The sequence below is a fragment of the Talpa occidentalis genome, unplaced genomic scaffold (genome assembly GCF_014898055.3).
Source record: "Talpa occidentalis isolate TD23 unplaced genomic scaffold, MPIMG_talOcc4v2.1 talOcc4.14, whole genome shotgun sequence".
Lineage (NCBI taxonomy): Eukaryota > Metazoa > Chordata > Mammalia > Eulipotyphla > Talpidae > Talpa > Talpa occidentalis.
The window spans coordinates 76,785,485-76,802,637 of record NW_023601433.1 but is presented as its reverse complement, the minus strand read 5'-3'; the positions used below and the strand labels follow the sequence as shown (position 1 = coordinate 76,802,637).

The window sequence follows — 17,153 nt, the reverse complement described above, 5'->3', positions numbered from 1 at the left end:
TGGGGTAAAACGGGGCCTATGAGCCCTGGACCAAAAAAACCCACAAAACCAAAAAAGGAAACCCCCTCCCCCAACTATATGTCAGCCGATGCTGTGTTCATTTCTGTGGTCATCTCCTAGCTTTCTGTAAACTTTGAACTTTCCAGCTGCTCTCAGCTGTGTGATGAGATGCTTGGGCCAATGTTTGAGGGGAGTGAGACTCAACTGAAGGCACAGGATAACAGTCTTTTTGGCTGAAGGGGAGAGTGTATAAAAAGAGTAGCAGACTGCTAAGATGGTTAAAGAGAGCTCCTGGGAGATACTGACAGTTTGGCTAAGGCGTGTTTATTCTACAGACACTAGGACTCAGGAGGAGGGGCAACCAGGACTGGCGTCTCAGTGCAGGAGCAATGAATGAGCCGACTGGAGAGACCGGCCAGGGTAGGGTCAGAAGGAGGAAAGACAGGCAGAAGACCAGTTAGAGCAGGGCTCATCAACTTTAGTATTCATGCCATCTTAGACTGCTTCTTTCTTTGTTACAGAGCTATTCTGTGCTAAGCACTGTGGGATGATGAGAGCCATTCCTGTTCTCTACCCATTAGACACAAACAGTACCCCCCACTATTTGTAGAAAGTAAAAATGTTTGCAGATATTGCTAAAGACACCTATGGGGGCAAAATCTCCCCTCTAGCCCAGTTGGGAACTAGAGTTATAAACAGTGACTTTCACTAACAGGGGACTGGTTAAGTCTGCTATGATATAAACATGAGAATATTCTACAATCCTTAGAAACAATGAAGCAAAACAAAAATTAACAACAAAGTGGCAGACTTGTTTGTACACTGATACTGAAGATACATACGGAACAGGATAAATAGAAGGTAAATATTATGTGTCCCCTCCTACCACTCATTTTTTTTTAAAAAAGGTAACTTGGCTTTGCATATGTATACAATGTCTCTGGAAGTATATTCAACAAAGTGGGTGCTTTTAGATAGAAGTTCTAGTGACCAGGGTTAAGGTTAGGAAGTGAGACTTACTTTTATCCTAAACCAGTGATTCTCAACTGGGAGCAACACTCCCCCTCCTTGGGGACATGTGGCAATAGCTGGAGACATTTTTGGTTGTCTCAAGGGAGATGTGTAATGAGTAAGGCCCAGGATGTTGCCCAACATTCTATGATTTCCCAGGACAGGCCCCACGACAGAATTATCTGGTCCCAGATGTCACTAATGCCAAGGTTCAGAAACCCTGACCTATGTCCTTTTTGACTATTTGCATTTTTTTCTATGTTTAAAATTTTCTAGAAAAAAAAATAAATAAAATAAAATTTTCTAGAGACTATCTCAATAGTCAGGAAAATGATAATAGAAGCCAGAACTTTAAAAAAGTGACATGAATCTCTAAGCTCCACTGTCCTTGTGTAAGGGAAGCCCAGGTCCCAACCACAAAGTTAACGAGGTTCTCACCATCTCAAAGAGCACTGCAGCGGTCACTGCCATCCAGTGAAGTTTGATCTCAAAGGCTGCATTCAGGGAGAAGTTGCCATGGTAATAACAGCTGCACCACTCCAGCCTGTCTGTGCGGTTGTTCACGTCGACATCCAAGGTTACGGTCCTTTGCTCTGGGACAGTGGCAGCTAAGTCAGTACCCAGGAGGGGCACCAAGGCAGGGAAGAGATGGGAGTGGGTTCAAGAGGAAGAACAAACAATTAAGCATACAGATAGAAACTGCACAATCACCTACAGAAAAATCACAGATTCTCAAAGTTTCCTGGCATCATAGTCCAGGTCAACTTTTTCTGCAAAGGACCATGTAATAGTTTAGGGTTCGTAGGCTATATGGTCTCTGTTTCAGCTACTCAGCTCTGCCATTATAGTACAAAAGCAGTCACAGACATTACCTCAGCTGTGTCCTGATAAAACAGAGGGCTTTTCAGGGCAATGCGACTTTTCTGCATGACACTACACATTTGTCAAAACCCACAAAATGTACTGCACTAAGTGAGCTCTAATGCAAACCATGGACTTTAGGTGAGAATGATGTGTCAGTGCGGGTTTCACCAACTGTAAATGCACCAGTCTGGAGGAGGAGGCTGTATCTGTCCTGGGGCAGGGAGTATATGGCAACTCTCTATAACTACTGCTCAACTTTTCTTTGAAGCTAAAACTGCTCTAAAAATAAAGGCTATTATAAAACAAACAAACAAATGAACAAACAAACAGTTGACAGGCCTGATTTGGTTGGTTAAGCTGTAGTTTGCCTTCCCCTAAGCTAATGCAACCTCTTCATTTACAGATGAGGAAACAGCCAGGAGAGAGGAAGTGCCTCGGCCAAGATTATGGTCAGGACCTCAGCCAAGCTGAGCCCAGATCTTCTGATTCCAGAGACCTACAATGGGACACAATGGGACAAGCAGCCCAGGCCACAGTGAGGAGCTAAGTGAGGAGGAAGTCTTTGCTTCTCTGGTTTCAAAATAAGAAGGCAAATAGTTCCATAATCTTTTCTCCAAAAAAAAAAAAAAAAAAAAAAACCTGAAACCTCGTAATGAAGAGCAACGTCCTGTTCATCACCTGTGTGTCACTCAAGGATTCTAGGTCAGTGTTAAACTAGCTCATCCCTTCTGGGACTCATGCTCAGAAATCCTACTCACCCCAAATTGGGATGTTTTAGAGATGGGTCACACAATCAACTTCCTGACCAGACCAAAGGCTTGAAAGAGGCTCAGGAATAAAGAAAAGATTGGAGCTCTGCTCAGTCTGCTGGGCCCAGCCAAAGGCAGGGTTTCTCCAACTATTGCAGGTCTCTCATCCTCCCCCATGAATCCAGTGGCATTTCTTTATCTAAAGCAGTCAGCTTTGTTCTGGGATCTGCAGGTAGAAGCCCTGAGCGGCTTTTATCACTGACAAGAATCAAAATGGCTTTTGAGTCAGCAACTTCAAAGAACTTCTGTTGAGCTACAGTCAGGGCACTGAATGGCGCCCAGGTGGACTAGTACTCAGCAGCCCATTGTGTGGCTTATTCTCTCAAAACCAAAATAAGCAAAGTGAGAAGGACCCTTGGTTTGGAGTCAGAGGTCTAAGCTCTATCATTTACTAGCCCTGCACCCCGAGAATGTGGTTTCACCTCTGTTCTTTAGGTGCCTTATCTGTGCAACATGCGATGGTACCCACCGAGCTTCCTTACAGAGGGGTGAGGGTCAAGTGAAAGATTGGGTCATGGACTCCCCCTCTCTCTTTTGCTCTCATTAATAAGTCTTCTACTCTTCTCTTCCTCCACCTCTTATTATTCCTTCCTCCTAGTATAAACTCACCAATGCGCAATTTTAGGCCTGTCCATCATTCCAAGGGATGCTGCTTAGCCATCAGTGACACTTGATGTTAAAACACTTAGCAGCTCTGATGTGACAGTCTCATCAAAACTAGTTTCTGTCACTGGCTTGTGTCCCAAGATCACTCAACAGCCCAAGTCAAAGGAGGAAAGCTTTGCTCTCTGGTCTTGGAAACTGTGTATTTCTTGCCATGTGTCACTGGCTCCAAGAAAGGGGCACTTGATAAATACCAGCAGGGGCCTTGGCACATCTCTTCTCATCCTATCTGGCATATCAAGTTCAGAACAGGCTGGTCTGAAGATGCCCAAGGAAGTATACTATTCAGCCAAGTGGTTACTGGTTCAAAACACCACTGGCTTCCTATGTCAGGGGTAGGTTTAATAATACTTACCAGCAGACTCACAGTGCTGAGGGCATGGATTGAAATGTGGACAGGAATCTGTGAGTGACCAAATTTTGAGGGTAATTAAGGCTAGCTGAATGGATGAGATGTCTTGGGACAGAGGGATGAGGGCGCAGGCAGAGGCCCAGGTGCAGCAATGTTGACAGATCAGATTGTAAAAGAGAAACCAGAAAGAATACTGATGTGAAGAGGAGAGCTCAGAGTAATGTCTTAACAGCCAAGTAGAAGCAGCATTTATTTATTTAAAAAGAGTTATTTATTTAAAGAAGAAGCATTTAAAGGAGTTGAGGGCTATGGAACAAATGATCCTGATGGGACAAGGAAGACCAAGAGTGAGGTTCAACCATTAGACCGAGCGACAAGGAGGTTCCAGGTCATTCTGGGAAGCGCTGTTCTAGTGGAGGGGGTGCAGAGAGACTCTATTCAAGTTTCCCTGGGTTTTGCTTGTTTTGCTTTTGTCAACAGGAAAGGGTGTGTGCCTGTAGACTGATGGGGATGCTTTAGTAGAGAGAGGGGATGACTGGAGGACTGCTCGGGTGGGGCCCCTGTGCAAAAGTGGAGACATTGGCATTGAGTGGATCAGGGGTGGCTGACCCACAGTGGGGATAGCCTTGGCTATGGGGAGGGCCGATGGCAGGTGGGCATCTGGAACTTACTTCTGATTGCTTCAGTTTTCTTAATGATACAGGACCCTAAAGGTGGGGAACGGGTAGGGGTTAGAGGTTCAATAGCTCTGAGCAGTGCCATGAGAGAAGTGAGGACAGGAAGTGGGTGGGGAAGACTGAAAGATGGCAAGAACAATTGGTTGGGGATCGTGGTGGGGTCAAAGTTGCTGAAGTTGGGCCTCCCTGGTGGCACAAGGGGTTATGAAGCTATCCGCAGCCATGAAGCACAAGTTCTATCACCAGCCAGGGAGCTACTCACATGGCGCAGCAGACCTCTCCTGACTCGTCCGCTGCTCCCCTCAGCAGTGTATTTCAGTCAGTCTGCCTGTTCTGTTCTCCACTCTGTCTTTGGTGAATCCTTTCACCCCCTACACCTCTGGCCTGTACCCCAGTTCTTATACACATAAATAAATAAATCTTTAAAAAGAAAAAGTTGCTGAAGTTGGGAGTAGAGAGAGCTCGCTGGAGACACAGAAGGGGGAAAAAAGCCACACTTTTGTCAAGAGAGCTACAGTTTTGTAGCAAGGAGTTGGACCTGAGTGTCGTCATCATTCAGGGCTGCCTGCCACTCATGAAGCTGAGCCATTATGCAAACCATCTGAAGTCCAGATAGGCTTGGACTATTTTTTGCTGAGGCTGGAGAGCTCAGGCTCCAGAGCCAGCAGTCTCAAGAAGAAACTCCAGATGCAGCACTTAGTGGATGCAGAGTCTGGGGCAAACTGACTTCACTGCTCTGAACCAGATTTGTGAACTCTACAACAAAAATTATAGCATCCTATGGGACTGAGATGAAAATTAAATGGGATAATTTTCTGCTTGGTACTGTGCCTGACATATCAATGTTCCAGAAATCTCTGGCATTTAATGTTATTACCACCGCTATACTGTATCAGGTAAGGTTAAAGTAACCACAAATGCCCCTGCTGAGCAGAAGAGTGCACTGGCAGGACAAAGCAGAAATCAGAGCTACCTTCTTAGCCAGTTCCAGCTCTAATCATTCATTCTACCCCTACCCTCTGGAAAAGCCCTCTTTCTCAACCTGACACATGCTTAGATTAACTTCAATGCTTATCACGTTTTGCTGAGCTCTCCAATTTTGGCTCCTTTCTGAAATTCTTCAATTCCTTTTAAGCAGTGGTTCTTGAGGGTAATTTTGTGCTCCTCTGGGGACATGTGGTCTCACAGTGGGTTGTGGCAGTGGGTGCTACTGCTAACTAGTGGGGAGAGGGCAGGGATGCTACCATGCACAGGACAGCCCCCCTCAATTGTCCAAAATATCTGTAGTGTGATGGTTGAGAAACCTGCAGGAGAAGACTCAACTAAGAACAAGCCTGGTTATCAAGCACTTCAAGGTTATCAAACACTTCAAGAGAAAGAAGTTTTCTAGTTGATAGCTGGCTCCAACCCTAAAAGGGCCAAAATATAACAAATTTATTTTGCAATACATTTTTCTAAAATGTTTTCATGTACTTGCTGCCATCAGATGCTACAAATTCTCTGCCTCTGCTCTAGGTGTTGCTGAGTGATCTGGATCCAAACCAGTAAAAAAGAGGAATAGCTAATAGCTCGAGGTGCTACTTGAGGGACCCCCATGTAACCAGGTGACACTGGATAGTGGCATTTACACGGGTTCTGCAGAAACCTTTTTTGCTTCCTTCAGCTCTCAGATAAATAACGTCTCAACTTACATGATCCCACACAATCTCTGAGATCGCACTGTCTTATAAGAGCTCAGAAAGTAACCTCAAAGAGCATGAGAGGCTGACTCTTCAACACTCTCTTCAGCATGCATCTAATAGCACCTGGCTTTTAGGCTTTTCTCCTTATTCACTGGAGAAGATGGACATGCTTAGCTTCAATCGCTAAGGAAAAAGTGAACTTTAGAACCTGGCTACTTAAAATGAGCATGACTTATGGGGGAAAAGGAAGTAAAACTTAGTCTCTCAAGAAGCTTCCTGTATGCAGTCTAGTATTAGAAATGAATAACCCAGGCTGCACTTCCAGTTCTCATGCTTGCTATATCTGTGACAGATTTTGCGACTCCGCCTTTGCTATTGCACTACTGACTTTTGTTCCATTAGCCACAGGCTCCTTTCCTTTTATCTGGTGCCCATAATGGACTGCTCAGCCCTCCCATGGCATAAAATGGATGAGCTTGCTGCCTGCTTTTCCAGGTGCCCAAAGGCCTTTGTTACCAAGCCCTGATGCTCACATGCTCTGTATCCACATTTTCTTTTATCTCCTGCCCATGCAGGTTTAGCAAAGGGCACTGATTTGAGAATTGATGGGTACTGTCTGTTGGTTGGGACAAAGATAAGCTGGAACTACTCAGCCAGTAGAAGCTCACAGTGCCAAAACAGTGGCTGTGACCCTGGCTCACATGGCATTGATCCCCTGGCAAGCTGCCGCTCTCTCTGACACCCACACGTGCACCCCCAGGCCCCACCTGAAGCAGGCATGTACCTAAGAGTGCGGCTGCCTGGCTCCGTCCTCCAAAGCTACGGCTAAAGGAGCTGTGCCTGCTTGCATAGGAGGCTGGCCGGCTGGGCAGCCAGGGCAGGAGGAAGGCAGGAATCTCGGAGTGCAAGAGCTCTTCAGCCACAAAGGCCACCTCAAACCACTTGCGCTGGAAACTGGCGAAGTCATCTACTGCTGTCGTGTGCCAGGTGGTGGGCTGTTGCATGGCCACTGAGAAAAGCAGAGGGGAGAGAAGGTACCCTTAGCACAAAAGCTTGTTGTCTTCTTGACTCATACTACAACATGGATCAACTCTGAAAACATAGCACTAAGTAAAGAAGCCAGACACCTACTGTATGATTCCACTCAAGTGAAATGTCCAGAACAGGCCAATCTTTACAGAAAAAGTGCAACTGGTGTGGCCGGGAGCTAGGGGGAGGAGGAGTTTGGGTGTAACAGCTGGTAAACACAGGGTTTCCTTTCTGGGTGATCAGAGGTGGTGGTTGCACCACATTGTGAATGTACTAAATGTCACCCAAATGTTTACTTTAAAGTGGTTCATTTTATATTATATGACCTTCAATTTTTAAAAATATTTTATGCTCATTTCAGACCTCTCAGTTTGAAGCACATAATGGCAGCCAGGTGTTTTCAACCTGAAGGAACAGGAGGCATCTACTGGTCAGGTTTGGGACTGAAGGGAAGAGGTGGCGATGGATACACAAGACAGGGTGGAAAACCTGCATAGGCTCACTTCTGACACGTGTTTGGGTGAGAGCGCATGCGAGTGGCACCAGCTGCTTCAGCTGGCGTGTGAGTCCTGACCCCAGAGACTGAGAAGCCAGGTGTGTGCAGGACAAAGTCACTTCCAGCCAAGTATTTTGGGTAAACTGGAGAAGCTGGTCTGAATCCTTGGTTCTTCCAGAACTACTGTGAGTCAGCTCTGACCATGCCAGCAATTGCTCCCCTCTTGGCTACTACTTTTTCTCATTAAAATTTAAAACTTAAAATATATCTTGGAAAACTTACTAGGACTTGACAATCTTCCAGGGGAAGAAATGGAGTCTGAAGGCTGAGCAAGTAAAAATGCCATGAAGTTACTGATTAGAGCCTGTCATGGTATACTCAGAGCCACTGGCTCTTGGTGGGGGGCAAAATCATTAAACATAGTTACCAAAGAAACAGCGCCGCTGGTGTAGTGGTATCATGCAAGATTCCCATAGTTACCAAAGAATTGATCCCCAGGAATTTGCTCACACCAGGTCTCTCCGCCTCCTTTAGGTTTATCTTTCATCTACACTGTTCCATTCTTACCAAGAACATAACGGTGAATTTAAGAAATGCTTGTCCCTCTGGTTATGCTTAAATTAAGCACAAATGCTCAAGGAAACTGACACGCATCAACTTAGAAGACAAAGTTACATAAGGAGTTCGAAAAGCACTGTCATCTGAAAGAGCAGATCTCTTGCCCTGTGGGAGGCATTTATCTTATTTCTGACCTCGATCAGGTTCTTTGTCCGTTACTATCTTGTAGAAATAGAAGCCATAGATGAAGGTCCGCCAGACTTCACCAGATGCGTGGGTGATAAGCTGCTCTTCCAGCATTTTCTAGAAGGAAAGATATTGAAAATGAAATTCCTACAGAGGTGCAGCCTTCAGTTATGCCCCAGAGTCAGCAGCACGAAGGAGATGCAACCCCCCCTCCTGCCATCAGCCACGATGACCACCTATGTTAATGCTGTGCTGGTGTAAACAGTATTATAAAATGCAACCACATAATATTTCAAACATACAGAAAAATATAAAGAAAATCTTTATACCAACATCCAACTTCAACAAATTTAACATTTTGCTATACTGACTTCAGATATTTTTATTAAGAATAAAACCTCTGGGCCTCCCTGGTGGCGCAGCGGTTGAGTGCTGGGTTGCGAAGCTGCCCGCAGCCTCTGCAGCGCCGGTTCGATCCCCGGCTGCTCCCCAGCCACCGGAGGAGGGTACCACATGGTGCGCAAACCTCTCCTGCTGCCCGCTGCTCCCCTCAGCAGCGTACTTCGGTCCTTCTGCCTGTTCTGCTCCCCACTCTGGCTCTGGTGAATTCTCTCACCCTCCCACGCTTCTGACTGTACCCAGTGCATGTATAAACAAAACAAACAAACAAATAAATAAATAAATAAAGCATGCCTCTATTAAAAAAAAAAAAAAAAAAGAATAAAACCTCTATGGAATCTTCTCCCTCCAGAAATAGCTAGTGTGATATTACTCTCAAGCATGGTTTTAATAATTTGATTATAAGACATGTTTTGATAAAGAATATGAAGTGTTTTCATGGGATTTTACATTATATTACATATATATTTATTTATTTTTTAAAAGATTTATTTTATTAATCCATACAAGAGCTGGGGTGTAGCCCAGAGGTGCGGCAGTGGGGTGGAGGGTATGAAAGGATTCACCAGAGACAGAGTGGGGAACAGAACAGGCAAATCCGTGGAAATACATTGCTGAGGGGAGCAGCGGGCCAGACAGGAGAGCTATACTGTGCCATGTGGGTGGCTGCCAGGCTGGGGATCGAAGTAGTGCTGCAGTGGCTGCTGATAGCTTCACAGTGTGAGACTTAACCCCTTGCACCACCAGGAAGGCCCTATATATATATATATATATATATATATATATATATATATATATATATATATTTTAAATTTTTAAAATTTACTTATGCATATAGGAACTGGGGTATAGGCCAGAGGTGTGGGGGGTAGGAGGATTCACCAGAGAGAGTGAGGAGCAGAACACATGGATTTACAGAAATTCACATGGATCTACTGAAGGGAGCAGTGAGCGAGACAGGAGAGGTCTGCTGTGCCATGTGGGTTACCTCCCTGGCCAGGGATTGAATTCATGCCTCAGTGGCTGGCGACAGCTTGATAGCAATGAGACTGAATCCCTGCACCACCAGGGAGGCCTCAGATTTTACATTTTAAATGAAGGGAGTAATACTATCATTCTGTATTTTGGTTATTCACTCAATATTCCCGCTTCTGGTGGGAGACGAAGGAGATATGGATAGAATCTTCACTGTTGTGCTAAGGGCTCTGACAGAGCAAGTACAAGGTTGCCACAAGGTCCCTGAGGTAGACAGAGCCTTGACTTCAGCTTCCTGTCTTGACTGAGGTGTTGACAGGGGAGCAGAGGGGCTCAAGGTCAAAGGGCGGGCAGTCCCTGGGAATCCCTCCACAGGTATCCCTTCTAGATTCAAAAGTACACATTTTGTCCAGGATTTCAGTTCATATGACAAATTCTGCAAGATTTTTAAGTCAAGATATAATGTCTTTCACTAATTAATACAAAGTAAAAATCATAATCAACAACTATAAACCAGAGACACACTACGGTTGGGAGGGGGGTAGAGAGAAGGGGAGAGGAAGGACTAGGGTCAAAATAAGGGGGGGTGCAATTGTATGGGGAATATGGCCAAAATGATAATGCATACATTGTGCAAAAATGAAATATGATATAAGAATTATATAAAATATTAATTAAAAAAAAAGATATAACATCTTTCAAAGCAAAACCTTTCTCTTTTATCAATACCAGACAGGCCTCACACTCAATAAAAACAGATCCTCACCCCAACCTGGAGATCTTTTTATTGGAAAGGACAGCTGCTTCAGAGACAGGCTTTGGTTTCAAGGGGGGCCTGAGCAGACGGTTCCACAGGCCCTGGCCTTGCTGTCTCACCTGCATGATGTCGATGGCCATCGCCTGCGTCTGGACCCCCTCCACGTTGTTGACCAGCCAGTGCACCACCTCTGCACTGATGAAGCAGCACGGTGAGAGGCCCTTCTGTTCAGAGAGCAGCTGGACTCCTGTCCTGAGTTCCAACACAGCAGGGAGGGAGCAGGGTGGGTATGTACATGGTGGCAAAGAACAGAAAGAAAAGATGAAATAGAAGAAACTCTCACTAAAGCATTTAATATCCAAACAGCAGGGCCTCCCTGGTGGCACAGGAAGCTGAGACGCAACGTATGAAGCTACTGCAGCACAAGTTCGGTCCCCGGCCAAGGAGCTAACCACATGGCGCAGCAGACCTCTCCTGACTCGCCCGCTGCTCCCCTCAGCAGTGTATTTCAGTTAAGTCTGCCTGTTCTGTTTCCCACTCTGTCTCTGGTGAATCCTCTCACCCCCCACCCATGCCATTTATTTATTTATGTATGCATAAATAAATAAATCTTTAAAAGCAAAAAACAAAACAAAGAGCAGATATTCTGTTCTGGTCCCAAACTTCAATTTCTCTTTAGGCCAAGAGGAAACCCACTGGTAGGACAAGAGGTGTCACAGGGGAAAACAAGACAGGGGAAAGAGAAAGGACATGGTATTTAGAGAATACCTATACTTGTCCATCATTATACTAGGTAATTTACATAATTATTTCATTTAACTCCTAGAGCAACCCTGTTATCCATTTTACAAGGTTAACAGAGGTTCAGAGAGGTCAAGTTACTTGCCTAACGTCTCACAGCTGGTGAGCAGTAGTCAAGTATGAATCTTCTAAAGCACACTGCTGAGCACTGCCATGGCTTGTATCTTTGAGCTCCTCCCACCCTTGTACTCACAGACAAGCCACTTACGAGGGGTGCTTCATGGCTTCCAGGATCTCCACCAGGGTGGAGGATGATGTCAAGGAGCTTGCCATCTGCTGCTGAGAGCTGGAACACAGAATGACTGGTTAGCAAAACAAGGGGGCACATGCATAGTCAAGAGCACAGATCTTACACTCTACTTCTTCCAGAGCTGGAGACCAGGATAATACTGACACTGAACACTTGAGCAAATTGTGAAGAGTCACATCCTGAGGCTATCTCATAGGGCACAGGTGTGGGGGTGTATACATTAAAGGTGAAAGTCTAAGAGCTGGGAAACAGCAGGGCTGGATGTGAAGCCAGTTCTGCCTGACTCCAGAGTTTAGATCTTTCCATCAGCTGCTATTCAAATTCTTCAATAATATGGTAGCTCCTTAAAACATGCTTAAATATTCAGCAACTAAGCCCAGATCACTGGGCACACACCACCACCCACCCCACCAAAATGGGCCAGTTCTGGTGCTTATCTGGAAGCTTCTTAAACCTCCTTCCTCAGTGCAGGCCTCTTCTTCCGCTTTGGTGGATCCAAAACCCATTGGAACATTTCAGAATCTCAGGGTTAAAAAAATTATTGAAAGACTTTGGATGTGAACTTCTAAGACCCGAGCCCTTGCCACCTATGTAAACATTTCAATGGCAGAGAACTCAGCTTCTCCATGTAGTAAGTTTCCCTGCCACAGTACCAATTGCCAGTCAGTCCTTTATCATGAAATGGAATCTGTTCTCTGTAATTTTCAGTCACTGGTCCTGATTCATGTCATTTTTCCCCTGGATACCCAGGAACAACATAAGAATGGCCCTATTCAGGCACAATCACTGACTTTTCTTTTCAATGTTTAAAGCAATGTTGTTGTTTTTCATGATTTTATTTATTTATTTATATTGTTGTTCATTTTTGTATAATGTTTGATTTATCCCCTCAGGTGTAATCTCCCTAAAATTCCCACTATTGACTCTTTCACTATTCAAATTCCTTCCCTCAAGGGGCACAGAATGACCACACACTACCTCGTGCAAGGCATCATGCCAAGGCACCTGGGTGATAGGGTGGGCTCGGCCTGGGACCCCTTCCCAAAGCCCACTCCTGCACAGTGCTGGAAACTTGTCTACGTCTCTGTGGGAACTTCTTTGCTATCCTGTGGGGAAGGCAGGGCGCACATCATGAGCCCTACTAAACAGGTGCTGGTAACTGACTGATCCAGCCTCCCAGATAAAACTCATGGCCCAAGTAAGACCTGGATCCAGCACTCTGAACTTCCAGACTCTATAGCCTTGCGTTTAGGTCATACACGCTGCCCAGCAGCACAGCCCAGCCATTCTGAAGCTCACCTGTTATCACTAGGGTTTGTGGAGGGGAAGCCTTGTTCTCCTGAGGTCTGGGAATTCCCAAATGTCTGGCTGCTGCCTCTGTCCGCAGGTTGACCTGTGCTTATCCCCAAACTGGAGCTGTCCAACAGTGGGGCAGCCGTCTGGTCCACAGACACCTGTAGAAGATTTCAAACTTAATACACACACACACACACACACACACACAACAAAAGTCCAACAAAACTCTTAAGACTCTATATACACGATCCTCTCTATTCTTCCCTCATTCCCCTCTGGTCTCTGGTGGAAAGTGTTAAAGGAGTTGAGAGACCACACCAGCTCCTTTGTAGCTACTTCAGCAGAGCAGTGGGAATTCCTGCACTCCAAAGCAAGGCATATGTGAAGTCAACGTTCACAGAACATCCCCAGGACCAAAGTAATAGCTGCAGTACCTGATTCAAACTGCCCGATTTATACTAAAGAAAACTCTCCAGAGAAAGGACAAGGAGTCAGAATCATTTCCTATGAGACTGTGAGGAGAGAGAGAATGCTGAGACAAAAGGATGCGCATCAGGGCAGGCACCTTCCTTTGACCACACCTCACCTCTCCACCCTCCTCCTTTCCTGTGTCTGTGGTACTCTCCGTCCACCAACTGCCCAGGGGCCTCTAACAGTGCCCATTTCCAACTTCACCTCTAGAGAGGCCTGGTCCTGAGGCCTCCCTTCTGCTGACTCACGCACATCTCCAATCATACCCTCCCACCACCTTCACTCAGGCCCTCCTTGCTGAGGAGGGCTCTCAGTCTCCTCCCCAGCTTCCCTGATTGCAGCCTCTCTGCCAAATACTCGACCTGAGAATCACCTCCCTTTTCATCTTCCTAAAGGACAGTTCCGATCCTGTCACTCATTTACTTGGAAATCTTTCAAGTCTCCCCACGGGCTATCACACCAAGAAGCAACCTCTCGGCCACTGAGGGTCCTGCACCAACAGCAGTGACCTAGGATCCATGGCTTCCCCCACCATTCACCCACCTCTACGTTTCCAGTTCAATCAAACCCTGGGTGCTGAATCCACATGCCCCATCACGTGGGACCCCTTCCCCACAACCACAGGCTAAAAACCCACCACTCCTGAAGGCCATTTCAAATGCTGCTCCCATAGTAAAATGTTTCCTTTCTCATTCCACCTCAGCCCCCAAAGAGAAACTATCTACTCTCCACTTAGGACCTCCCTGACTCTCTCCTGGCAGCCACTGGATTTCACCTCAAACATTGGTTATCTCTATTTTATCCCTTTAAAAGCTCTGGAAGGCACTGCTCTGACATGCTCACTGCACAACAAACACCCAGAGAGAACAGGAAGGCTTCCAGAACAGTTCTAGAAAAATACAGTGTCTAGTCCCTCTTATATAGGGTTCACCAGTATTTCCAGAATGGAGCCTTATATTTTTAGATATTTCATCAGATCATGTAAAAAGCACTCCTTCTAAGACGTGATACGTAACCTCAGCACTTAGGGACCATTAGGGACCAGATTTGTCTTTGTTGTGGGTTGCTGCATTGTAGGATTCTGAGCAGCATCCCAGGCTTCTGCCCTCTAGATGCCAGTAACACCCCCATTATCTATCATTTCCCTCCATCCCAGTCATGACAAATAAAAATGTCTCCAGATACTACTAAATGTCCCCTGGCAGATAAAACTGCCCCTGTTCTGAAAGAATGATTACGCTCTACTACAGCAGGCTCAATGATTTAAGAAAAAAACAGAAATGAGAACAAGACTTTGCTAGCACTAAAACTACATGGAGAAATGCAGTTAAGAAGCAGCTTACAATTACCAATCACCATCTGCCCTTAACCAGCAAGACTTAGGAACAGTATTTATACCATAACATTAACTTAGAAGCTAATTAAGGGGGAATAGATCCAGTTCTCATGTACATAAGTGTGCTTCTTAGGTGCTGCCTTCTGAGGCCCTGGAGTAGAGTTCTCTCTCTTCTACTGCACCCTGAGAATTGCCCTACCAGGCTACACTGTGGGATGTCACCAGAAATTTGCATGATTCCCGCGGTTTTATTTCAGGCGGGTGTGTTAGGAGCTATCCTCTATATCAGAACTGGCAAGCATTTTCTGCAAAATCTTAGATAGTAAACGTTTTAGACTTACAGGCTAGATGGCCTGTCACAACTACTCAACTCTGCACGAAAAAGCACAAAAGCAGCCATGAGCCAACATGGAAATGAATGAGCATGAGTCTCCCCCAAGAAAACTTAGTTTACAAAAGCAGATGGCGGGTCAGACTTGCCCCATAGTTTCCTGACCCCTGAGCTATATCACACAATGTCCATCTTCCAGGGCCTTCACAGAATGGCCTTTTGCTCAGATACTAATGCCAGGAAAAGTTACGCCTTATGGTTGGTGTTAATGTTTATGGTTTATGTTTATCTCATTATCACTCTGAATCCTGGAACAGATGTTTCCCACTTTTCTCTGGCTACCAATGGACGTTCAGGGTTGAATTGAGCATGAAACTCTAGCTACTTTATAACACCTCATTTTATGTCCTATCTTCTTTTTTTCTATTCCTGAATGTCTTCCACCTAGTCACCTTTTCACTCTGGAGATTATACCTATTTCAATAACCCATCTGGAGAGCCTCCCTGGTGGCACAGAGGTTAAAGTCTCAGCGCTATCAAGCTATCACCAACCACTGCAGCATGAGTTCCCAGAAAGGAAGTTGACCCACATGGCGCAGCAGACCTCTCCTGTCTTGCCTGCTGCTCCCCTCAGCAGGGTGTTTCAGTAGATCCGCCTGTTCTGCTCCCCACTCTGTCTCTGATTTTCTCACCCCACCCCCGTACCTTTGGCCTACACCCTGGTTCTTGTATGAATAAAAATAAATCTTTTTTTTTTTTTTATTTATTTTTTTTTTTAAATATTAAATTTTATTTTTATATTCCCCCATACAATTGCAAACGCCCCATTCTGACCCCAATCCTTCCCCTCCCGCCCCCCACCCCCCAAAAAGTGTCTCTGGTTCATAGTTTTTTGTTGATTTTGATTTTCACTTTCTTATATTCATAAAAATAAATCTTTAAAAAAATCCACCAACAGTAACATTTTGGAATAAGACCAGTGGTGTAACCAAAAAGACAGGGCTAAATGGGCAGGATGGCAGTCTCTCCCCCAGAGGCCTGGTCTGTCTAGGATGCAGCTCATCTTAGAAGGTCATTCAAAATCATCCTTACAGAAAGATTCCTAGGGAGGTACTCTCCCTTCCAGGAGGTGGAGTTTAATCTCTCCCTTTTTTGAGTGGTCTAGACTTAGTGACTTGCTTCCAAAGCATAGAGAATAGAAAGGGGAAAATATTGATTTCATAGTGGAGACAGCTGGCAAATAATACCACTAAGTGATGGAAGGGTCATGTCACTAATGATGTTGTGTGGCTCCCATGGAGGCCCTGATATGATGTGATGAGAAATGTACCTCATTTGTGAGGTATTCTTTTCCAAAACCCCTAATTCCAATCTAAACTGGAGACAAAGTGGGCTAAGTGCATCTGGTTCCTAGTCATCCAGCTCATTCAGGGCACTGAGAAGGACCCAAGACAGAACCCACACACCTCCAAGAGCTCCAAAGCTCCGTCAAGGAAGGAAGGAGTAACATCCCAAACCGAAACCCCCGCCCTCATGGAGCTTACTATCTGGGGGTGAGGAGGGGAAAACAGACATTGAACAACTAACGTCCATGAAGTCCCATATTCCTCCCTGTGCCTCCCCCGGCACCTGGCACAGCTCTATCACAGCCACGTAGGCTCTGCAATCTCAGCTGAGCTGAATTTCTCTCCACAGGGAGAGCCTCCTTCTACCAAGTCTATCCTAACCTCCTATTTGAATGATTATCTCTATTTTAGTATCTCACATCACTCCAAAATAAGATGAGGATACTAATTAATAGACATATTAGTAAATCAAAATAAACATACAAGAAAATCCAGTGAAAACAGGGGTAGGATAAATATGAAATCATTGCATCTAAATCCTTTTTTGATCTAACTGTAATGTTTTAAATGGTCAGACCTGTGCCCTACAATACCATAGCTACTTCCTATATGTGGCTATTTAGGTATAAATTAATTAAAATAGGGCCTTTCAGGTGGCACAAGGGGTTAAAGCACCGCACTATAAAGCAATCTGCAGCCTCGGCAGCATGAGTGCGATCCCCGGCCGGCCAGGGAGCAACCCTCATGGCGAGGCAGACATCTCCTGTCTCGTCTGCTGCTTCCTCAGCAGTGTATTTCAGTCAGTCTGCCTGTTCTCTTCCCAACTCTGTCTCTGGTTAATCCTCTCACCACCTGCATCTCTGG

The 17,153-nt window shown here is 45.4% G+C and overlaps 1 protein-coding gene across 9 annotated transcripts in view; it reads right to left on the bottom strand.

The window, feature by feature from the left end:
* The window catches only part of DEPDC5 (DEP domain containing 5, GATOR1 subcomplex subunit), a 110,145-nt gene that overhangs the window by 12,353 nt on the left and 80,639 nt on the right, over positions 1 to 17,153 (bottom strand). For all 9 annotated transcript variants that reach the window (XM_037510960.2, XM_037510958.2, XM_037510964.2 and 6 more), the window contains 6 exons: positions 12,809 to 12,963; positions 11,468 to 11,545; positions 10,578 to 10,710; positions 8,336 to 8,444; positions 6,843 to 7,067; positions 1,450 to 1,619 (listed from right to left, as the gene is read on the bottom strand). In XM_037510960.2, the coding sequence (XP_037366857.1) occupies positions 1,450 to 1,619; positions 6,843 to 7,067; positions 8,336 to 8,444; positions 10,578 to 10,710; positions 11,468 to 11,545; positions 12,809 to 12,963 (870 nt within the window). The remainder of the gene's footprint in view (positions 1 to 1,449; positions 1,620 to 6,842; positions 7,068 to 8,335; positions 8,445 to 10,577; positions 10,711 to 11,467; positions 11,546 to 12,808; positions 12,964 to 17,153) is intronic.